The sequence below is a fragment of the Amblyraja radiata genome, chromosome X (genome assembly GCF_010909765.2).
Source record: "Amblyraja radiata isolate CabotCenter1 chromosome X, sAmbRad1.1.pri, whole genome shotgun sequence".
Classification (NCBI taxonomy): Eukaryota; Metazoa; Chordata; class Chondrichthyes; order Rajiformes; family Rajidae; genus Amblyraja; species Amblyraja radiata.
Genome location: NC_045999.1, coordinates 8,975,446 through 9,000,606, shown reverse-complemented (window position 1 = coordinate 9,000,606; position 25,161 = coordinate 8,975,446). Strand labels below are relative to the sequence as shown.

General features: G+C 43.8%; 1 protein-coding gene across 5 annotated transcripts in view; it reads left to right on the top strand.

Moving 5' to 3' along the window:
- The window catches only part of LOC116968252 (casein kinase I-like), a 200,439-nt gene that overhangs the window by 166,641 nt on the left and 8,637 nt on the right, over positions 1-25,161 (top strand). For 2 of the 5 annotated variants that reach the window (XM_033014943.1, XM_033014942.1), the window contains 4 exons: positions 1,471-1,566; positions 4,409-4,522; positions 13,392-13,498; positions 15,972-15,995. In XM_033014943.1, coding sequence (XP_032870834.1) covers positions 1,471-1,566; positions 4,409-4,522; positions 13,392-13,498; positions 15,972-15,995 — 341 coding nt within the window. The remainder of the gene's footprint in view (positions 1-1,470; positions 1,567-4,408; positions 4,523-13,391; positions 13,499-15,971; positions 15,996-25,161) is intronic. The other 3 variants (XM_033014945.1, XM_033014946.1, XM_033014947.1) reach the window with 3 other exon arrangements.

The window sequence follows — 25,161 nt, the reverse complement described above, 5'->3', positions numbered from 1 at the left end:
AAGAATAAGAGTCCTAGCCTGCTCAACCTCTCCCAACCTCGTAACCGCCAAAGCTCTAACTGGTGTACTCTTGCCTCGTTTTAAATGGGGCTCTGCTAGCAAGTCTATCTTGTGTGTTGGATCGAATGCAGCGCAGGAGATTATAAAGGATACCTGTACTGCCCCCTGCTTTGTTTCTCAGTACGTTGCGAGATTTTGTGACTGAAATTTCCATAATATCAACCTTGCCAAAATGTCTTAACCGCCATGGCTTTCAAATGGAAAGACGAATGCCAGTCTCTTCTGTTTTGGATTAAGAACTTCTTAAAATGCTTTGGTCAAGGGCATCTGAAGTAAAGTAAATGGAGTATAATCCTCTGGATGCATTTAAGTTGAATAAGCTCTAACCTTCACACAATTTTAGCTGGCTCCCTGGGAAAGAGCATGAAGCTGGGCCCGATGAGTCTCGACCAGAAACTTCACCCATTCCTTCTCTCCACAGATGCTGCCTGTCCCGCTGAGTTATTCCAACTTCTTGTGTCTATCTTCGATATAGATATAGGGTGGTGTTTAACATAGAAACATGGAACCATAGAAAATACGTGCACGAGTAGGTCCTTCGAGCCAGCATGATCGAGCATAATGATCATTCAATATGATCATGGCAGATCATCCAAAATCAGTACCCCACTCCTGCTTTCTCCCCATATCCCTTGATTCCGTTAGCCCTAAGAGCTATATCTAACTCTCTCTTGAAATGACCTCCATGGCCTTCCACAGATTCACTGGGTGAAAAGGTTTTTCCTCATCTCAGTCTTAAGATGGCCTACCCCATGTTCTTTAACTGTGAAGGACCCGTTAATGCTACTCTTTGCTTCCTGTCTGCCAACCAGTTCTCTATCCATGTCAATACCCTACCCCAAATACCACGTGCTTTAATTTTGCACACTAATTTTTTGTGCGGAACCTTGTCAAAGGCTTTATGAAAGTACAGATACACCACATCCATTGGCTCTCCCTTATCCATTCTACTTGTTGCATCCTCAAAAAATTCCAGAAGATTAGTCAAGCATGGTTTCCCCGTTCATAAATCCATGCTGACTTTGACTGATCCTGTCACTGCTTTCCAAATGCACTGTATACACATTTAGATTCATGACATGAACATTGACTTCTCCAATTTCAAGTAGTCCTTGCTTTCTCCATCTTTCCCCTCCCCTTCCCAGAGACTCGGGGTTTGCTCCTGACTAGGGTGCTGTCTGTATGGAGTTTGCACGTTCTCCCCCCCCCCCCCCCCGTGACCTGCGTGTGTTTTCTCCGGGATCTCCGGTTTCCTCCCACACTCCAAAGACGTATCGGTTTGTAGGTTAATTGGCTTGGTGTCATTGCAAATTGATGTAGGATAGCGTCAGTCGGGCATGTTTCCGCGCTGCATCTAGAAACTAAACTTGCGGCCTGTTTTGATCTGGCTTCTCCATATTTCACCCACAGCCCACGGCAATCGGATCCAGCCAACCAGATCACGGAGGCAGAGATAGCCATGCACATCGGGATAAAGCCACATTGCAGCAACCACTTCGAAACCAGGTCAGTATGAGGGTCGGGCATGCTTTCATCCTTTGTACATCAGTCTTTTATCCAGGGGACCAATACTGGGAGCTGTGACCAACTAACAGCTAGACTTACCTAATAATATGATGCAGCTGGGAGAAGATGTTGTGCTCCCACGTGGGTTCATCAAAGGGAGGAGGGATTTGTTTTAATGAATTATTCCCCTTGTGTAAGCAATAACAATGAAGAGATAAAATGCTGGAGTAACTCGGAGAGTCAGGCAGCATCTCTGGAGGACATGAACGGGCAACGTTTCCAGTCGGGACCCTTCTCCAGTCTGAAGAGGCGCACCGACCCGAAATGTCAAATATCTATGTTCTCCAGAGATGCTGCTGGGCCCCTTGAGTTACTCCAGCACTTTGTGTCTTTTTTGTTTTGGTAAACCTGCATCTACAGTTCCTTGTTTCTGCAAATAGAAATCAAGTCCTTTGGAACATATATGTGTAGGAAGGAACCGCAGCTGCTGGTTTACACTGAAGATGGACCCCAAATGCTGGTCTGGGGTCTGCTGAAGAAGGGTCTCGAACTGAAACGTCACCCTTCCTTTTCCCCAGAGATGCTGCCTGACCCGCTGAGTTACTCCAGCATTTTGTTTCTGCCCTTTGGAACGTATCCACCTTTGCCTTTTCATTTTCCCACCCATCCCATAGGATCTAATAATTTTAAGCTTGCCCTGAGGTTTGCTTGGCCAGCCAGACATGGCAATGTAGGAGGATGTTGTGAGCCGGTCTAATTTCATGCCCTCGGTACCAGGGAGGTGTTATCCTAGGAGATTGGGCACGGCCTCAATAAGCAGCAGATAGTAATTCTCACCCCTGCTACACAGATTCAGACCCTAGTTTAGTTTTTGTCACAATGAAAGGTGTTTTTGCTGCGTGCTATCCAGTCAGCGCAAAGCCTACACGTGATTACAATCAAGCCATCCGCAGTGTATAGATACAGGATAAAGGGAATAACGTTTAGTGTAGGATAAAATCTGATTAACTATAGTCTAAGGGTCTTCAATGAGATGGATGGTAGGTCAGGACTGCTCTCTATTGGTGATAGGATGTTCAGTTGCTTCAAAACACCTTAAAAGAAACTGTCCCTGAATCTGGAAGTGTGCGCTTTTACACTTCTGTATCTCCTGCCTAGTGGGAGGGGAGGGGGGGGGGGGGGGGGGGGGGGGGGGGAGAGAAGAGAGAGTGACCAGGGTGACCTGCACACTGATTCAACTGTTTCCTTATCGAGCCGCTTCTTGACATTGTCTTCGCTGGTCGTGAGTGGAGTCAGAATAACGGATCTCCTTGCCGTTCTAGCGCAGGAGAAATCCACGCTACGCAAACCTCAGTGGCGGGCAGTGATCCCGCTCGGAATAGGAGTGGCTTTTTGACCAGTGCAAAATTTCACAAGTGTATATAGGAACAGATTAATCTCTTAAGTTGCTGTGGTGCGTTATTAGGTATGTTGCTGATCACAGGTGTCTGGAGTTCATTACAATTAGCTCTAAGCTTATTGTCACGTGTACCAGGATACCGTGAAAACCATTTGTTGCGTGCTAACCAGTCAGCAGAAAGACTATACATGATTATAGTTCTGCCACACGCTTCCGATCCGATCTTTTCAACGACCCCATTGTAGGCTTCTCTCGGCTACCTTCAGGATTTTTATATGTGCAGTGTTTTTGTTATCCTCTGCGCTGACTAAACCTGGAGCCTATGTTCTGCTGGTAGACAAAAATGCTGGAGAAACTCAGCGGGTGCAGCAGCATCTATGGAGCGAAGTAAATAGGCAACGTTTCGGGCCGAAACGTTGCCTATTTCCTTCGCTCCATAGATGCTGCTGCACCCGCTGAGTTTCTCCAGCATTTTTGTCTACCTTCGATTTTCCAGCATCTGCAGTTCCTTCTTAAACGCGTATGTTCTGCTGGCAGGTCTAGCCATATTCATCACTTCCCAACCATCATCGATGCTACCTGTATTACACCCACTGATGGAGGCGGCGTTACATTTAATCAGCCTTGGATTTGGGATGGGGTGAATTCTCTCTGAGTTTCGCCTGCTGCACCTCCAGCATAATTTCAGACTCCCCTTCCATTCTTGCGCGTCGGCAGTGACCCCGGTTCGATCCTGACTACGGGTGCTGTCTGTGCGGAGTTTGCACGTTCTCTCCGTGGCCGTGTGGGTTTTCTCCTGGGGGGGTGGGCTCCCGTTTCCAGACATTCCAAAGACGTGGAGGTTTGTACTGTTGGTTAATTGGCTTGTGTAAATTGCCCCTAGTGTGTAGGGAGTGGATGAGGAAGTGGAATAACATAGAACCATAGAAAATAGGTGCAGGAGGAGGTCATTCGACCCTTCGAGCCAGCACCGCCATTCATTGTGTACATGGCTGATCGTCCCGTCAATAACCCATGCCTGCCTTCTCCCTTGACTCCACTAGCCTCTAGAGCTCTATCTAACTCTCTCTTAAATCCAGTGTAGTCCAGTCCAGAACTAGTGTGCCGGTGATCGATGGTCAGCATGTACCCAGTGGGCCAAAGGGCTTATTTCCACGCTGTATCTCTAAACTTAAAAAAACTAAATTGTGGTAACCCTCCAGCTCCGACTGCCCAAAAATGTCGTCAGTAGACAATTAATATTCAATTAAAGACAGATTTCTTTAGAATTTACAATGGCAAACCTGTGTATCATGGCATACCTAAGAACGGCACCATTCATGCTTTGCTAACCAGTTTAATAATCACTAACGACTAACTTTTTGTTTCATTGCTTTGCTTGTGCCTGCTCTGCTGCATGGATCCCCTTTGTCACCCTTCCCTTCTGTTATAATCAATGAGTAGACAGGAGCAGCCGATCGCAGAGGAGCATGGGAAATTCAGCCCAATCGGCAGCAAAACCCTTCCTTCCTGACCACCACCCAGCTGACGTCAGACAGACACGGGGGCTCTGTCCAGGTATTCAATCTTCTTCTGTGATTCATTGACAGGTGGACATTTGCTGTTCAGGAAAAAAAAGTAGTCTAATATACATTGGTGTGTGCTCCAAGTGTGTGTGAATGCACGCAGCCTTTTCCCGAGGAAGGAGAATCAATAACCAGAGCGCGTTTAGTTTACAGATACAGTTTAGAGATACAGCGCAGGTCCGGGTCCGCGCCGACCAGCGATCCCCGCACATTAACACTGTCCTATACCCACTAGGGACACTTTTTACATTTACCAAGCCAATCAACCTACAAACCTGTACGTCTTTGGAGTGTGGGAGGAAACCGAAGAACTCGGGGAAAACCCGCGCAGGTCACGGGGAGAACGTACAAACTCCGTACAGACAGCACCCGTAGTTGGGATCGAACCCGGGTCTTCCGGTGCTGCATTCGCTGTAAGGCAGCAACGCCACCATGCCGCGTGGGTTTAAGGAGAGAGGGGAAAGATTTAAAAGGAACCTGAGGGGCAACTTCTCCACCCAGGGGAACATGGAACGAGCTGCCAGAGAAAGTGGTTGTTGAGGCAGGTCCTATAATAACATTTAAAAGACATTTGGACAGATTCATGCATAGGAAAGGTTGAAAAGGATATGCAGCAAATGTTTGCAAATGAGACTAGCTTCGTTGGCATGGATGAGTTGGGCCGAAGGGCCTGTATCCGTGCTGTATTATTCTGTAACAGGATTGTCCTAAGCTTGTCCTGAATACTTTTCCTGCGGAGATTCCTGCACTGGAGAGGAGGGGAGGGACAGATCTTCCAAGACAGTCACACTTTGATTCTGGCTCTCTCTGCCTTGTGAGAGTACTGTGTGAACAAAGAAACATATTAAGTTTAACTTTCCACTACCTGAGAACATCCAAGTACCATTCTCATTTGATGACGTCCTCATTTCGAAGTTATAATGTAGGGATTAGAACAGTTAAATTTCATACATCACAATCCATCGATCAGCAAGGCCTAATAACAAAATAATCTGCTTTAGTGACCAGCTGAAAAGTTGAGGATTTGCCAGGATACCAGGTTAGGTCCTCTGGTTAATTTTAAAATTGTGCCTTGGCATCTCTTGTACCAGCCTGAGTGGGCAGACAAGGCTTCAGCTTAAGATCTTGCCCACCGATCGTGTATGTGTTCTCTCAGTGCCACGCTGGGATGTCAAGTGAGATGTTGTGCTTCAAAATGGTTCTTGATGTGGGGAGGATGTCCCCGCTAGTGGGAGAGTCTTGGACGAGAGGTCACGGCCTCAGAATTAAAGGATGTTCCTTTAGGAGGGAGATGAGTGGGAATTTCTTTAGTCAGAGGGTGGTGAATCTGTGGAATTCTTTGCCACGGAAGACTGTGGAGGCCAGATCGATGGATATTTTTATGGCAGAGATTCTTGACCAGTACGGATGGCAAGGGTTATGGGGAGAAGGCAGGAGAATGGGGTTAGGAGGGAGAGATAGATTAGCCATGATTGAATGGCGAAGTAGACTTGATGGGCCGAATGCTCCTTTAGAAACATAGAAAATAGGTGCAGGAGGAGGCCATTTCGCCCTCCGAGCTAGCACCGCCATTCATTGTGATCATGGCTGATCGTCCCAAATCAATAACCCGTGCCTGCCTTCTCCCCATATCCCTTGACTCCACTAGCCCCTAGAGCTCTATCTCTCTCTCTCTTAAATCCATCCAGTGACTTGGCCTCCACTGCCCTCTGTGGCAGGGAATTCCACAAATTCACAACTCTCTGGGAGAAAAAGTTTTTTCTCACCTCAGTCTTAAATGGCCTCCCCTTTATTCTAAGACTGTGGCCCCCGTGGTTCTGGACTCGCCCAACATTGGGAACATTTTTCCTGCATCGAGCTTGTCCAGTCCTTTCATTTATGAATTTATGACGTTCTGAGCAGAAGTGACAGCAACTGCTGTAAGCGTTCCCCTCTGCTGTGGAGGCAGGTAGAGTGAGGGAATAACTACAGAAGTTGAAAGAAAGCGAGGAGGATCTGATAAATAGTTATTAGCCCTTTAAAAGGAAAATTTCACATGCAAGGAAGCACTTTGTCTGCCTGCTTGAAGGTAAGTTGATCCAGAAACATTTGCAATGTACTAACAACCCTGATGCTTAACTGCTTAATATGGCACAGATCAATCACACGCCAGCCAACTGTTTTATTTGAATGCATCAAAATCACCGCTCTGCCCCCTTGTTTATTTTTTAAAGAAATACCTAAAAACATGCATTCTTTAAAGGAAAAATACTCGGTTCTGATAAGTGATTAGTGTATTATGGAAGGTAGAAGGGTCTCGACCCGAAACGTCGCCTATTTCCATCGCTCCAGAGATGCTGCCTCACCCACTGAGTTTCTCCAGCATTTTTGTCTACCTTCATTTTTCCAGCATCTGCAGTTCCTTCTTAAACAGTGTACTATGGAAGTTCAGACTTTGGGAATCCACTATTTTCCAAGACTTGTTGAAAGAAAGAGGGCTGGCTGTGCTGAGAGTCAACAGGGTAATTCTGGTCTGTTTCAACGTTCGAGTATTTGAGTGGCAACCATGTTCTTGGTTTCTTGGTCCTCCAAAATATTCCAAAAGGAATTTAAACTGGAGGGGTTAGCACCACTCGGATCCCATTGTTAGTTCCTCAGAGCATGGCTGCAAAAATAATGAATGCTACAAAAAGACAACATGCTGGAGCAGGGGTGGGGAACCTTTTCATGTTGGAATGCCGCATTAAGTTAGCTGTAATCTAATAAGGCCGCATCCAAGAAACTTCAATTAGATATACTTCAAATTGTACATTATTTTGTAAAAATCTAACTACCACGTACTAACTTCAAGAAAATGAAAAAATGTTGTTAATTCTAGAGTTAACTAACCTTTTAATTTGTAAAGGCGCCTTGATTTGGGCTGGGTAGGAGAATGTCGATTTGCAGCTATAGGTGGTTGAAAAGCAAGAAAGCATTTTTCGTGCATGTTGCCGAAGACGTGGGTATTCTGTTGCATTTTTCCATATTTCAATCGGATCTTTCTTAGCGTCAAATAAGGACTTTAAAATGTCATCTTCTGAGAGCTCAATCAATTCCATCTGTAGTTCTTTAGAAGCCTTGGAGACAACAACTAGGTGAGGTTGAAATGCTAAATTGAAAGCTAAAAAATGCTAATTTCATTCAATCTTCTTTTACTCTTTGGTATTTTAAATACGTTCATTTTAAGATTGAAATAAAAATAATAAAAGACGAACAAAGACATATTAATAAAAATGAAAGGATTTGTTCTACAAAATTTGGATTCATTCAGAAGGCCGCACGTAATGGCCCAGAAGGCCGCAGGTTCCCCACCCCTGTGCTGAAGTAACTCAGCAGATCAGGCAGCATTTCTGGAGAACGTGGTGTGGAAGTCGATAAACTGTTAGTTCAAGTTGCCAGCTAGACTCGCCATTCACACCTTCATTGACGTTACCCTTGTACTCTGTTGCTCACAGAGTCCATAAGATGCCTGCCAGTATCTATCACTTAACATATAACCTGTCAGTTCCACTATACCCTGGTTCTCACAGACTCGCCATTAACACCTTCATTGTCCTTACCTTTGTACCTTGTTGGATTCGGACCGCCTTTGGTTCATTTTAAAAGTAAACCACAATTCCTGTAATTAACATATCAATCTACCTCACATCTGTACTTGTTTAAGAAAGAACTGCAGATGCTGGAAAATCGAAGGTAGACAAAAATGCTGGAGAAACTCAGCGGCTGAACTCTATGGAGAGAAGGAATAGGCGACGTTTCGGGTCGAGACCCTTCTTCAGACTGATGTCGGCGGGGGGGGGGGGGAGTGAAAGGAAGCGGAGACTGGGCTTGTGGGAGAGCTGGGGAGGGGAAGGAGGGAGAAAGCAAGGACAATCTGAAATTGGAGAAGTCAATGTTCATGCCGCTTGGGTGTAAACTACCCAAGCGAAATATGAGGTGCTGTTTCTCCAATTTCCTCCTCATCTACTGCACCCGCTGTTCCAGGTGTCAACTTCTCTACATCGGCGAGACCAAGCGCAGGCTTGGCAATTGCTTGACCCAACACCTCTGCTCAGTTTGCAGTAACCAACCTGATCTCCCGGTGGCTCAGCACTTCAACTCCCCCTCCCATTCCGAATCGGACCTTTCTGTCCTGGGCCTCCTCCATTGCCAGAGTGAGGCCCAGCGTATATTGGAGGAGCAGCACCTCATATTTTGCTTGGGTAGTTTACACCCCAGCGGTATGAACATTGACTTCTCCAATTTCAGATAGTCCTTGCTTTCTGCCTCCTTTCCCTCCCCTTACCAGCTCTCCCATAAGCCTACTGTCTTCGCCTCTTCCTATCTTTTTCCCAACCCCCCCCCCCCCACCCCTCGACATCAGCCTGAAGAAGGGTCTCGACCCGAAACGTCACCTATTCTTTCTATCCATAGATGCTGCCTCACCTGCTGAGTTTCTCCAGCATTTTTGTCTACCTTCACATCTGTACCTCCTCAGTTGTTATCTTTTTTTGATGTATAAATGTCCTGCTGTGCCGACTTAACTTTAGAGATGTAATCACAGCCTTTGACTGTGGCACTCTCTCCTTGTGCAAGTAAAATAAACCCACGGTTGATGGTTAATCAAGCTGTCCACAAGTCTTATTGAATGAAAATAGACACAAAATGCTGGAGTAACTCAGCGGGACAGGCAGCATCTCTAGAGAGAAGGAATGGGTGACGTTTTGGGTCGAGACCCTTCTTCAGACGAAACAGCCGGTCCTGCTGAGATACTCCAGCATTTTGGGTCTACTTTCGATTTAATAATAATAATAATAAATTTTATTTATGGGCGCCTTTCAAGAGTCTCAAGGACACCTTACAAAAATTGAGCATGTAGAGGAAAAACATGTAAGGGGAATGAAATAAATAGTAGAGACATGACTAGTACACAAAGTAAAGACAGAATTCAATACAAAACACAGTATGAGGCAATTAATGCACAGATGAAAAGGGACGGGGACGTGGGGCTAAGGATAGGCAGAGGTGAAGAGATGGGTCTTGAGGCGGGACTGGAAGATGGTGAGGGACACGGAATTGCGGATCAGTTGGGGGAGGGAGTTCCAGAGCCTGGGAGCTGCCCTGGAGAAGGCTCTGTCCCCAAAACTGCGGAGGTTGGACTTGTGGATGGAGAGGAGACCGGCTGATGTGGATCTGAGGGACCGTGAGGGTTGGTAGGGGGAGAGGAGGTCAGTGAGATATGGGGGGGCCAGATGGTGGAGGGCTTTGTAGGTGAGGACCAGGATTTTGTAGGTGATCCGGTGGGAGATGGGAAGCCAGTGAAGTTTTTTGAGGACTGGAGTGATGTGATGCCAGGATTTGGTGTGGGTGATGAGTCGGGCGGCTGCGTTCTGGACCAGTTGGAGTCGGTTGATGTAGGTGGAGCTGATGCCAAGGAGAAGTGAGTTGCAATAGTCCAGTCGGGAGGAGATGAAGGCATGGATGAGTCTTAAATTTAAGAAATTAAAGCAGATTTAAACCAGCATCTGCAGTTCTTTCCTACACAGTTTTATTTGAAGGGTTTGAATGGATAGGTGAAGTTTCGGATCAGGACGCTTCTTCAGACTCGACTCGAAACGTCGTCTATTCATGTTCTCCAAAGATGCTGCCTGACCTGCTGAGTTAATCCAGCACTTTGTGTCTTTCTTTGTAAACCAGCATCTGCTATTTAATTTGTCTCTAAACTTTCATACCATTTGTTATTGAGTACCACATGAGTTCAGTAGGCCATCTTCAAACCTCCTGAGAGGACGAGAAGCAGTAAGCAAAGACTACTTCTAAAGGAACAACATTGAAACAATATTTTCATAAAGATGTCTCAAGAGACCTCACAATCCCTAAAAACAAGACAATATCCTAGATAAGGTGCTATCCCAAAATGGGTCTGGGGATTGACCTAAATTTAATACATAGTTTTAGTTTAGTTTAGAGATACAGCACGAAAACAGGCCCTTCGGCCCACCGAGTACACACCGACCAGCGATCTCCGCACCCTTACACTATCCTACACACACTAGGGACAATTTTACATTCATACCAAGTCAAGTAACCTACAAACCTGTTCACCTTTGGAGTTATATTCTGTATTAAGAATATTAAGATTAATTCTATATATAGAATTATTCCATATTAAGAATAAGGGGTAAGCCATTTAGAACAGAGATGAGGAAAAACATTTTCACACAGAGAGTTGTGAGTCTATAATTCTCTGCCTCAGAGGGCGGTTGAGGCTGGTTCCCTGGATGCTTTCAAGCGAGAGCTAGACAGAACTCTTAAAGACAGCGGAGTCAAGGGATATGGGGAGAAGGCAGGAACGGGATACTGATTGTGGGTGATCAGCCATGATCACATTGAATGGCGGTGCTAGCTCGAAGGGCCGAATGGCATATTCCTGCACCTATTGTCTATTGTGTGGGAGGAAACCGGAGCTCATGGAGAAAACCCTTGCAGGTCACAGGGAGAACGTACAAACTCCGTACAGACAGCACCCAAGGTCAGGATTGAACCCGGCCCTCTGGCGCTGTGAGGCAGCAATGCCAACCATGCTGCCCCATTCTCTCCATTGTAGGATACTGTATTCAAACAGCAGATATCCTCTTGAGACCACCTTTCTTTGCTTTAAATGCTTTATGTTGGATCATCTTGATCTTAATGTAAGATGAAACCCTGAGTAGAATACCCTCAGGAATGAAGCGTATGTTAAAGAACTTGTATTTATACAGTGACTGTACAGTGAAGGATCACTTCATAGGGCTTCGCAGCCATTACGTTTTTTCATAATGTAGTCACCATTGTAACGAGGAAAAGAAGCAGCAAAGTTTCACAAAAACCCGCAAACCACAATTTTATAATATTAGAAAAGTATTCTTCTGATGTTGGTTGAGATTGATACCTTCAAGGTCAATGATAGCTGGTTTGACTCTCAGCTTAAAGGGCCTGCCCCACTTGGGTGTCATTTGCGCGTCATTTATGCAGCATCATTTACACGTCGTGACGCGTGTGTGGTGGCGTAGGCAGTAACGTGCGGTCGTGCGCGGCGCCCCCGGATTTTCGGATTCACAAAATCATTGCGCGCCACCTGCGTGAAGCGCAAATGACGCCCAAGTGGGGCAGGCCCTTTATACTATTGAGAGTGGATACTTAGTGCTGCATTGTCATCTGTGTTCCTCTGATAGAGGGGAGGTGATATCTCCAGTGGGGCAATGGTCTTCCAAGAGTATATTGAATCACCAAGCCTAGAATCTGTGCTTAATTTCCACACTAGAGACAAAAAGCTGGAGTAATTCAGCGGGACAGGCAGCATCTCTGGAGGGAAGGAAGTTCCCTCGTAGTTGGGTCTCGACCCGAAAAGTCACCTACTCCTTTTCACCAGAGAGACTCTACATGACCTGCTGAGTTACTCCAGCTTTTTGTGTCTTATCTTCGATGCAGCTCCTTCCCAAATACTTTATTTCCAGGTTAAGTCTGGTTGAACTAAGCTGACATCCGGAAAAGGCATACTATATATATGGGGTACACTACTCATGCACAGAATAATGTTCTTTCTTGTGCATCCATGATAAAGTGCAGCAATTAAATTGATAGGAAATTAGCTTTCTATTTCCTCACTTTAAAGGAAATGCTGGCTTTGCAAACATCAGGCGTGGATTCAATATTTACATTGTTTTCCTGCCACTGTGAATGATAGCAGAGTAAACAAACCCTTGGCCAAAATTAATCTGCCTCATGCCTTGAAAGGAAAAACGCATCTTCAGGAACATTTACCAAGCAATGTGGCTCAAACGCATTAGCAACTCATTTTTCAGAGAAAACAACAGTTAGATTAGCCTGGAGCACTTGAACTTTCTGTAAGTCTTGGACTTGTCTTATTGTGTACCCGGATTTCCATTGCTTTGAAAGTAATGGAAGTAGTGAATATATAATAGGTCGAGATGTCTAAGTTGACATCGGCTTGTGTGTTTTAGCTGCTAATTCCTCCCTTTTAGTGGTGAAACACTGAGTGGAGGCGAGCAACGATGTCACATTGGCAAAAGGTCCAGACATATCTGTTTTCCGATACTAAACGTAACCCTAAAGATGCAGCTCCATATTAACCACTGCTGGCATTCTGCTCAGTCTGGGCCAGCCATTTTCAGGCAAATGTCCATTTTCTGCTATTATGTTTAAACATTATCAAGACAAAATATGCTGGAGGAACTCAGCGGGTCAGGCAGCATCCATAGAGGTATGGAGAGGCGACATTTCGGAACCCTACTTCAGACTGTCTCAGTATCAGTCTGAAGAAGGGCCTCGACCTGAAAGATCGCGTGTCCATCCCCTGCCTGAACTGCTGAGTTTCTCCAGCACTTTGTGTTTTGTTCAAAATTTCAGCCTCTGCAGTTCCTTGCCTCTTCTTTAAGCATTAGCAATTACTTTGTGAGAATCTGGCAGTGATTTTTAAACTCATAACTTTAATTGTATATTATCATAAGTTGAAAGAAGTGGGAGTTTAAGAGAGAGTTAGATAGAGCTCTAGGGGCTAGTGGAGTGAAGGGATATGGGGAGAAGGCAGGAACGGGTTATTGATAGGGGATGATCAGCCATGATCACAATGAATGGCGGTTCTGGCTCGAAGGGCCGAATGGCCTCCTCCTGCACCTAGTTTCTATGTTTCTATGTAAATCGGGTGCAGGGTTACGGGTAATAGGAAAGGAGGAAAGAAGAACATTTGGGGGGGGGGGGGGGGGGGGAATGCGGACGGCGGTAAAATAAATCACAGTAGTGTTCTTCCAATGTGAATGTTGTGATCCGTAACCTTATCTATTCATCCTCATCCTTCCTGGCAGGTGGTTAGCTCAACCAACGGCGAGCTTAACATTGACGATCCAACTGCGGCACACTCCAGTGCACCGATTACAACTCAACCAGAGGTGGAAACTTCAGAAGATACCAAGTATGTTGCCTAGGATGTGTTGCGTTCCCTCGTGTTCGGTGAATGCTCCACCTTGCACTATTCATTACCTCAGTAATTGCACATTCAAACACTCGACCTCAGACTATTGGAGTGAAAAAAAAATTCCCAATGGAAATAAGAGAGGCAACCGACGAGTGGATTTTTGTTTTCTGGGGCTGTTAAGAAATCTGAAAATTGAGAGAATTTCCCATCTTGAAAATTCACAATGCAAATATTTTGAGGTGGGTCTTGAAAGTGTGGAGCATTGAACTGGAAATGTACCTGGCTGACTACATGCACGGCAGACTGTGATTCACGTGGATGGAGCAGCAGTTGTCCATAATCCTTTTAACCCTTTCACTGTCTCATAGTGTGCTTTTCCCATCAGTTTCGCTATGAACGATAATTTCCAACTAGTATTAGGTACTCGTCCAGACCACTAGTTCTGGATGTTTACCCACTAACCCAGAATAGTGATTAGGATGACCAAAGGCTCTTCTACAATAATGTTGGAATTTATCATTTAAGTCTAATTTTCATCATGAAATTCTGGCAAGTTAGTATTAGTTGCATTGGTCTGAGAAGTCGCTTTTGAATAGCAAACTAAAAAATATCTTTCACAAAATAGGGGCTTGGCTGGTAAAACTCCGAATCCAATTGAATACTTATTCTTCAATGAACTTAACTCAGCTTAAGTGTTGGGGCTTGAGAACCATCCATCTTACCAACATGAATAAAATGTTATAAACTGTTGACACCGGCAGGGATCTCTGCTAGGTTGTTTGATTTGCACGGTAAAATTCCTTCTTCAATTATTCACCATCATTGTCCATGGGGGCAAGAAGCAACATTACACAAATGCTGGTGTGTGCCAATGAAAGGGTTAATATTTCCTGCATTTCCATCATTTTTCCCGGATATGCTTTCACCCAAGTTTAATGGGAGCTTTCTGAACACTCCTTCCTTGAAGTCTGAGTCTCGAAGGAGATCGTATTGTCTTACATACAGAAGCCCTGTTTGACATGACTGCTCCTTATCGGATCATATTTACCTTTGACTGTTTGCATTTTAAGCTGTTTTGTTCTAAACTTCATCAGTACCCTCTTCCCTGTTCTCCTCCTCACTCACCTGCACTGGGGGAGTTTTGATTGGGATGTGACACAGCTCTGAGACTAATGATTGCATTAGTCTTAGAGCTGTGCATATTTGACCACATCAAATGGCATTCTGCGCTAAAGTAACACGGGTTGGACAGTACAGTGAAGTGCAGGAGAGGGTTCCATGACTAAACCATGTCATGCTTTGAGGAAGTAGATACAATGAGGGAGGAAAAATATTGCAAACAGATAATACGGGAAACACTCAGCAAGTCAGGCAGCGTCTAAGCCAAGAGAGTTAACGTTTCAGACCACCACCTGTGACATGGTATTCAACCTGAAACGTTAACCCAGTCTCCGACCTGCAGAATGTTCCCAGCATCTGTTTTTATTTCAGATTTACGGCATCTGCAATTTTTTTTTTTGTTGTACTCTTTAAGTTGCAATTTGAAATCATCCGTTTGGAATTAAATCAGTTCAACTTCTTTGGGTTTCTGGCCAGTGTTTGATGATCTCCAGTCAGGCGAGCTCTGAGTATAGTTTTGAATTGCTGCATAATAACCTGTGGCAATCTAGAAGAACCATTCCTTTTGTGTATCAGTTTCTGATGCCAGTGTACACTGGATTAGTAGCCAAACTGCTTATCTTCCACATTAAGATCAGCACCTTGGCATTAGTCAGATCTTTAGATCAAATCATGGAATGGAATGAAGTTTTAATAGACATTTGGACAGATACATGGATAGGACAGATTTGGAGGGATATGGACCAGGTGGGACTAGCTTAGAATGGGGACATCTTGGTCGGCATATGCAAGTTGGGGCTGAAGGGCCTGTTTCCATGCTATATGACTATGACTCTATCTAACGTTCCTATGAGGCATGTGCATTATTAGAAAGACTTTTTGAATTTTTGTAATCTTTCCATTACTCTGGTAATAGGGAGTATTACATTCTTCATTCTGTAGCAAAGTGAAAATTTGAAATTTAAAATCGCATTTTCAAGTACCTGCAGTGGTGAAATCCGAGTGTAGCTAATTTAATTTTTTTTAAAGGCCACTGGCAGGAATGTCAGTGTAATCTAGCCACGTTACCAGCTTCATTCATTTCCAAGGTTGGGCGAATTGTCATGTTTCTCTTATGTTCGGGGGTTTTGTTGAGTTGAATCCTTTGCTTCTCCTGTGCTTCCCCTTCCCTATCTCACTGTTCGCTTCCCTCATTCCATCAGTCGGTTTAGTCCTTGCTCTTCCCCTCGGCCCATCTTGCCCCACGGCTACCTCCCCCCTTCCCCCCTTTGTCACCCATGTGCATGATGAGCCCCACAGCAGGGCTTTCTCCTTGGATTAATCTGTTGTCTTTTCTCTTTAAACTCTGTAGCTGCATCAAAGTGCTCAACATGTGGTGAGTCCCTCTGTTTGGTCAGGGAACGAGAGAGCAGAACAGGATAGAATGATGTAAAAGGTTCACGCAATCTGTCTGGGTGATTGTAGTGTCAGCCAGTGACCACCTTTTAGGGGCCAAACACCATGTAAATGTGACCAGGTTCATTAATGTCCTTTTAAACTTATGATTCAGGCTGCGTTAACATGAAGGGAAATCTCTCATTTAGGTTTTTGCAATTTCAGATTTAAGTAGCTTCAATGCCAGATCTTTTGAGACAAAGCAGTTTTCTTGTTTGTGTAAAATAAGTCTTTGTCCATATCTTGATTCATCTTCCAATCGGAGACTGATCCAAATTAATAGACAATAGACAATAGGTGCAGGAGTAGGCCATTTGGCACTTCGAGCCAGCACCGCCATTCAATGTGATCATGGCTGATCATCCCCAATCAGTACCCCGTTCCTGCCTTCACCCCATATCCCCTGACTCCGCTAATTTTAAGAGCTCTATCTAGCTCTCTCTTGAAAGCATCCAGAGATCCCGCCTCCACCACCCTCTGAGGCAGAGAATTCCACAGACTCACCACTCTCTGTGAGAAAAAGTGTTTCCTCATCTCCGTTCTAAATGGCTTACTCCTTATTCTTAAACTGTGGCCCCTGGTTCTGGACTCCCCCAACATCGGGAACATGTTTCCTGCCTCTAGCGTGTCCAAACCCTTAACAATCTTATATGTTTCAATGAGATCTCCTCTCATCCTTCTAAACTCCAGAGTGTACAAGCCCAGCTGCTCCATTCTCTCAACATATGACAGTCCCGCCATCCCGGGAATTAACCTTGTAAACCTACGCTGCACTCCCTCAATTAAGTTTCTAGCAGTCGTCCATCGCAGGCAGCTTCCAACCCAGGTCTTTTCAGAAAGGATGTAGTCTTGACAATCCTTTTCTCAAGGAAACGAGAGTTAAAATGTATTCTGTTGAATCGCAAAACGAATGTTTTTGGTCAATATTTAAGTTTTAAGTTTAGAGATGCAGCGTGGATACAGGCCCTTCAGCCCATCGAGTCCGCACCGACCAACGATCCCCGCACATTAACACTATCCTACACACACTAGAAACAATTTACACTCATACCCAGCCAATTAACTTACAAACCTGTACGTCTTTGGAGTGTGGGAGGAAAACAAAGGTCTCGGAGAAAACCCACGCAGGTCATGGAGGGAACGTACAAACTCCGTACTGACATCACCTGTGGTCGGGATCAAACCCGTGTCACCGGCGCTGTGAGGCAACAACTCTACCGCTGCGCCACCATGCCATTTCTCTCAAATAAAACCACGAGAAACTTCATTAAAGATTCTACTGCATTCGGACTGCATTTCCTGAGAATGGGCATGGCTGTGATAGGATTCCGGGTGGCATCTCCTCTTTCTAGTACAGGTAGTTCTGCTTAAACACAATAGCTGGGTTTTTAAGAGACCATGCGTTACAGAAAAGGACAGGCACATTGGCACAGCTGCTGCCTCAGCGTCAGAGACCCAAGTTCGATCGTGACCTCCGTTGCTCTCTGTGGAGTTTGCACGTTCTCCCTGTGACCACGTGGGTTTCCTCCAGGTGCTCTGATTCCTATTTTAATGGGGATTGTATTTTAATTGGGATAACATAGTGGGATAACATATCACTAGTGTAAACGGGTGATCGCTGGTTGGTGTGGACCTGATGGGCGAAGGGCCTGTGTCCATGCTGTCTCTCTAAACTAAACTAAACTAAAATCACACCATAAAAACAGTTCTGTCAATGGGAAAGGGGGTTTAGGGGCGAGAGAGTTTCAGACTAGCAATATAAAAAATATTTTTCCTGCAGGATTTTCAAAAGGAGAGATTTTAATGGCAAAAAGTTTATTTTTGTTACGGCAAGCTGAAAAATACTAAAGATTGCATGTTATATTGTTCAATGGAATATCTTGCAATAGAAGTGATTGCTTTTCAATTTCTATGGCCACCTGCTGTGAAACTGATTATTTAAGAGACAAAGATGCCTGATTGCTGCAAGAAGGTTACACGGAAACAGCTTTTTCTCCTCGAGTCTATTTTTTCCCCTTCAAGACAGCTTTTTTTCTTCTGCTTGCCAAAATTGTCCAAGTAACTTTCAAGTGGTTCTCTAGTTCTTGATCGAAAATGGCATTATAACCAATTTGGCCCACATAATACAAAGTATTCCCTGATTAATCAAACGTATTATATCTGATTAGCGTTATGGATACACACATTCTAACAATGTATAAACATTGTTCTGCTTTTTGTGTGGTAGATATTCTTCCAGCTGTTCCCATTTATTTTTGCATGAAATCTCTAAACATGAAGCACAAAAACTATAGTTTTAATCGTACACAGGTTTACCAATGTTAGAATTCAAAGTTTCCATCTGCTTACTTGTTAGAATACCTATTTTACATTTATGTTTGAAGAACGGTCCCAACCCGAAATGTCACCTATCCATGTTCTCCAGAGATGCTGCCCGACCCACTAAGTCACTCCAGTACTAATTGAAACGTCACCTATCCATGTTCTCCAGAGATGCTGCCCGACCCACTAACTCACTCCAATACTACTTGAAACGTCACCTATCCATGTTCTCCAGAGATGCTGCCCGACCCACTTAAGTCACTCCAGTACTTTGTGTCTTTTTTTGTAAACCAGCATCTGCAGTTCCTTGTTTCTACTTATGTCTTTGTTCCATGTTTTCACTTGTTCATTTGTCATTTGCAAACTTACTTAGAAACAAGTATTTCACCCGTTTCTATATGTGGGACCTGTTTGTGCAAGAGCAACATGCATAGATTTATAGTTTGTTCAAGAAGGAACTGCAGATGCTGGAAAATTGAAAGTAGACAAAATTGCTGGAGAAACTCAGCGGGTGCGGCAACATCTATGGAGCGAAGGAAATAGGCAACGTTTCGGGACGAAACGTTGTCTATTTCCTTCGCTCCATAGATGCTGCCGCACCCGCTGAGTTTCTCCAGCAATTTTGTCTGCATAGATTTATGGACTGTCTGGACCAGCTCTGAAGTATGTTGTTAGATTGATGATTAGTTTAGAAATAACAGAGCCGTGCGTGGTGCAATAAATGTACTGCGATCATTAAATGCAGCTTCCAGTGGCACAGTTGTGAAGCACTGATGTGCTTTGGATCATGGAGCAAAGATGGTGTGATTCACTGTGTCACTGACCCGAGTTATGCCCCTGTCCCACTTAGGAAACCTGAACGGAAACCTCTGGAGACTTTGCGCCCCACCCAAGGTTTCCGTGCGGTTCCCGGAGGTTTTTGTCAGTCTCCCTACCTGCTTCCACTACCTGCAACCTTCGGCAACCACCTGCAACCTCCGGGAACGCAAAGTCTCCAGAGGTTTCCGTTCAGGTTTCCTAAATGGGACAGGGGCATAAACACTAACATGTTGGTAAAGTCATTACAGAAGAGTAAGTCTGAATAATCCATCGTGCTTGCCGACAACTGTCCAGACTATTCCTTAGCTTTGAGTGGAATATCTATCTATCTATAGAAGTTGGGAGGTCATGTTGCAGTTGTATAAGATGTTGGTGAGACCGCATTTAGAGTATTGTTTTCATAGAAACATAGAAACATAGAAAATAGGTGCAGGAGGAGGCCATTCGGGCCTTCGAGCCAGCACCGCCATTCATTGTGATCACGGCTGATCGTCCCCTATCAATAACCCGTGCCTGCCTTCTCCCCATATCCCTTGACTCCACTAGCCCCTAGAGCTCCATCTAACTCTCTCTTGAATCCATCCAGTGACTTGGCCTCCACTGCCCTCTGTGGCAGGGAATTCCATAAATTCACAACTCTCTGTGGGTGAAAAAGTTTTTTCTCACCTCAGTCTTAAATGACCTCCCCTTTATTCTAAGATTCAGTTCTGGGCACCATGTTATAGGAAAGATATTGTCCAGCTTGAAAGGGTTCAGAGAAGATTTACGAGGATGTTGCCAGGACCAGAGGGTCTGAGCTATAGGGACAGGTTGAGTAGGCTGGATCTCTATTTCTTAGAGCACAGGAGGATGAGGGGTGATCTTATAGAGGTGTATAAAATCATGAGAGGAATTGATTGTGTTGATGCACAGAATCTTTTGCCCAGAGTAGGGCAATTGAGGACCAGAGGACATAGGTTAAAGGTGAAGGGGAAAAGATTTAATATGAATCTGAGAGATAACTTTTTCACACAAAGGGTGGTGGGTGTATGGAACAAGCTGCCAGAGGAGATTGTTGAGGTTGGGACTATCCCAACGTTTAAGAAGCAGTTAGACAGGTACATGGATAGGACAAGTTTGGAGAGAAATGGACCAAGCACAGGCAGGTGAGACTAGTGTAGCTGGGACATGTTGGCCGGTGTGGGCAAGTTGGGCCAAAGGGCCTGTTTCCACACTGTATCACTCCATGACTATCCCTCAGCAGCAGAGGACAAGTCAGTGGGATAATTAGGATAAGGGTGGAGGGGAAGTAGGGGACTTACTCATAGAAGAAAATAGTGCTGTCTTGAATGATTTATAAATCATTTCATTTTTGAAAAATCATATTCTTTCCTTCTGAGCTGTCACAGAACATATTTAATTTCTTGACAGTGTTACCAAAATACCACCCAGAAATGGATTTGAGTGAGATTCTCGAGCGACTGCCAGATATAACTTGATTGCTCTGCTTGAGATTATATTTCATTGCTCTGCAACTCTTTGAATATTTGCTCCTCTGCATCGACATGTGCTCCAGGAGACAGCTCTGACTGATTCCATTCCAATCTGTGCAAAAGGAGGCAGCACAGCTGCCACGGGAGATCCTATTATCTCCCCCCCCCGCTAACACTTTCTAAATCGTGCTTGTGTGTGACTGTGTCTTCTGTTGGTCAACATCATCGTGCATAGACTCTCACATGTGAATCAATGATCCATAGCTGCCTTTCCTCTCCACACATCCCTCGACTGGCATTGCCCTACCAGACTGCTTATCTCACGGCAAATCCTGAATGAACCAACGTTCCATCGGGAAGCCTCTTCCGTGTCAACATAGATTCTGCTTCCTTACCGCCCTCACCCCATCCTTCCTGGTCATAGTTGACCAAGATTTTTCTTCAGTGTTTTCTTTTGCTATAAAACTTCCCATACATTCACTGCCCAATTTCCTACACCCCAACAAAACTTGAACAGAGCCGTTAGTTTAACTGTGTCATTGTTCTGCTTGCTGGCTTTCCATCTTCCACCGTGCGTAAATGAACAGCTCGCCTGTTACTCTCGTCCCTGCCGACTTTCTGCTGCTCCGCCTATCCCAAGTAACTCATGTTCTCAATCCATGAAATTGTAATATTCTGGATCTTCTGTTCATTCCGCATAATGAGAGTCTTTGTTTAAAATACAAAGCTACGTCCAAAAAGTGTTGTCAATCCTCCATAATCATCTTTTAATTTAATTCCATACACCCAAAACTTGTCTCGATGCCGAGGACGAAGCCTCACGGTGTAACTCGGGACAACCATCACTGCCCAGTCTTTAGTCAAGGGTCAACACTATGTCCTGAAACGGAACGATAAAATTCTTACCTGCAGCAGCGCAACAGATATGTAAACATATTACTCGGTAAAACCCATCATAAGCAGCAAAAAAATGTGTGTGTGTGTGTGTATATGTGTGTGTGTATATATGTGTATGTGTATGTGTGTGTATATATATGTGTGTGTGTATATGTGTGTGTGTGTGTATATATATGTGTTTGTGTGTATCTATATATATATGTGTGTGTGTATATATGTGTGTGTATGTATATATATGTGTGTGTGAATATGTGTGTGTATGTATATATATGTGTGTGTGTATATATGTGTGTGTGTATATATATGTGTGTGTATATATGTGTGTGTGTGTGTATATATATGTGTGTGTATATATGTGTGTGTGTGTGTGTGTGTATGGGTATACTGAACTTTTTCTTGTTTCTTTGTATATATATAAAAACGTTCATAATATATATTATATCTTGTGTATATTTATATATTATAATATATTACAATTCTATATATATTACAATTCTAACATTAATATATATAATACACTGAGTAGTCGAGGTGGCTTCTTGAAGATAGTTTGGAAACCAATCTGGGTTGTTGTGATAGTGAGCCATTTTATGTAAGTTTGATCTCAATCCAGTGTTCACGAGGTTTTGCAAAATCCTTGGTGTGAAACCAAAATGTATAAAAATGGCCTTTAAGAACATCTGACAATGTGCACTTTAACCACATGTGATTTTTTTCTACTACAAATCTCAAATTGTGGAGCACAGAGGCAAATAAATAAATGATGGGTCTTTGTCCCAAACATTATGGAGGGCACTGTACACTATACATGCTTTTAACTTGATTTATCCACATTAAAATTCATCTGTGTTCGAACCAGTGCATTTAATGAGCTCCAATACATAGACATTCCTTTCACACCAGGCTATTGAGCTTGCTGTCATCAGATTTTGTAGATTATTCCTCCTTCTTATTCAGCATGAATAGTTCAAATTGTATAGATCCACAAAGATGTGGAGTTTCATTAATCATTGTCATTCTATCACAAGGTTGATATATAATCCATGCAGAACTGATTTTGTTTCCCACAGCAAGTGAAAATGATTTTTTTTTTTTACTTTACAATTAAGTGCATATTTCTGCTGTGCCAGTGTTGCTGATTCTCACCAACGCTTGATATTTAATCAGCATCAGTTAGACTTATCAGCACACGTCAGTCTGTCCACTGGCACTGTTTAAAAATTAATTTGAATTAAAGGGAAGTGAGCGGGTGTATGTTGGCTGGTAAATTCCTCCATTGCAGCTGACTAGGGGGAAAGCACTAACTAATCAAACAGGCGTCAGTGATACTTTGCAGTTGTAGAGTCAGAATCATACGGAATGGAAACAGGCCCGTTCCGACCAAGACGCCCCATCCACACTAGTCTTACCTGCCCGCGTTTACTTAGAAACATAGAAACATAGAAAATAGGTGCAGGAGTAGGCCATTCGGCCCTCCGAGCCTGCACCGCCATTCAATTTGATCATGGCTGATCATCCAACTCAGTATCCTGTACCTGCCTTCTCTCCATACCCCCTGATCCCTTTAGCCACGAGGGCCACATCTAATATAGCCAATGAACTGGCCTCAACTACCTTCTGTGGCAGAGAATTCCACAGATTCACCACTCTCTGTGTAAAAAATGATTTTCTCATCTCGGTCCTAAAAGACTTCCCTCTTATCCTTAAACTGTGACCCCTTGTTCTGGACTTCCCCAACATCGGGAATAATCTTCCTGCATCTAGCCTGTCCAACCCCTTAAGAATTTTGTAAGTTTCTATAAGATCCCCCCTCAATCTTCTGAATTCTAGTGTGAATTTAGCGTACTTTATTGTCTTGTGTAACGAGGTACAGTGAAAGGTATTTTGGCCCGTATCCTTCTTAACCTTTCCTATCTATGTAACTGTCCAAATGTATTTTAAATGTTCATTATCGTTCCTGCCTCCTCTGCCTATAACCATACCCTATACCCATCATGTTCTGTGCGAAAAAGGTTGCCCCTCAGGTGTCTATTAAATCTTTCCCCTCTCACCTTAAACGTGTCCCCTGATTCTTGATGCCCCTACTCTGGCAAAAAGAATGTGAATCTACCCTATTCTTGCATCTACTCTTATCTATTTGATGGTTTTTTGTGTACATGGTATAATCTGAATTCATCCACACAGTTTTAAAAGTATTAGTGGAAATTTAATGCCCTCTGATCATTAAAATTAATATTAGTTTAATTAAATTAGCCCGTTTAATTATAGCAGTGTAACAGAATTCAATGAACTATAATGGTGGATATCACCACAACAAATATGAGTTAACAGAAATCCAATGCCAAGCATCAAGCTACCCAGATCTATATATGTCTACACAGAACCTTTGAAATCTTCTGCGGAATGCCATTCAGTCATCATGAACAAGTTAAATGGAGCACTAATGTAATCTTGACTCACTTGGACCTGCCCTCTTCACCCTCCCGGGTGAACTCCTCAATTTCCCCAGAGTGATGAGCGACTTCATGTGTTGATCAGACCATTTCAATTAGGATGGCCTTATTTATTTTTGACTCGCCATCTGCAAGTAGAATCTGCACATGACATTCTGAGAGTAATATCTTGGTAATTGCTATTATTAGTCTGATAGCGTTTATCTGCACTCCCTAATAATGCACTTCCCATTAGTATGTTTCTCAAATTAAAACAAGTAGCGGCATGATTAGCGGTAGAGTTGCCGCCTTACAGCGCCAGGGACCCGGGTTCGATTCTGATTACGGGCGCTGTCTGTACGGAGTTTGTACGTTCTCCCCGTGACCTGCGTAGGTTTCTCCAATATCTTCGGTTTCCCCCCACACTCCAAAGACGAATATCAAATTGTCCCTGGTGTGTGTAGGGTAATATGTGTGGAGATCGCTGGTCGGTGCGGACTCGGTGGGCCGAAGGGCCTGTTTCCGCGCTGTATCTCTAAACTAAACTGAAGTAAGCAACCTCGTTGAAAGAAGACAAAGCTTATCCAATGCTTGCAAGTCAAGAGAAATAGGAAATTGAGGATTCCCTGAAGAACAAATGTAATTAGCAAATCCTATTCTACTGGTAATTAGATACTCTTCAGCTGTTTATCTCATTGGTAATTGGATGCTTTCCAAATGGTCCCCCCATCCCACTTGGGACAAAGATCGTCTTCACTATAGTGCATTATATTATCGAGCTTTAATACTTTGTGAAAGAGAAACAATAGACTAGGGATGTGTGATTTGAAATCTTATACTCCAATTGATCAAAAATGGCAGATCTTGTAAATTTTAAAATAGATTTTGCCGTCAGCACTCTACTGCATTCACATTATGATGACTAGGTCAAAGGAAATAATTAGTGTCCGGGATTTGTTATTTTATAAATACCAAAAATGATCAAAAGCACATCAAACTCTTAGATACGGCAATTTTTAGATTTAGATTTTAGAGATACAGGCGCTTCGGCCAACTAAGTCCGTGCCGACCAGTAATCACCCCATGCGCTAGCACTATCCTACACACTAGGGACAATTTACAGAAGCCAATTAACCTACAAGCCTACACGTCTTTGGAATGTGAG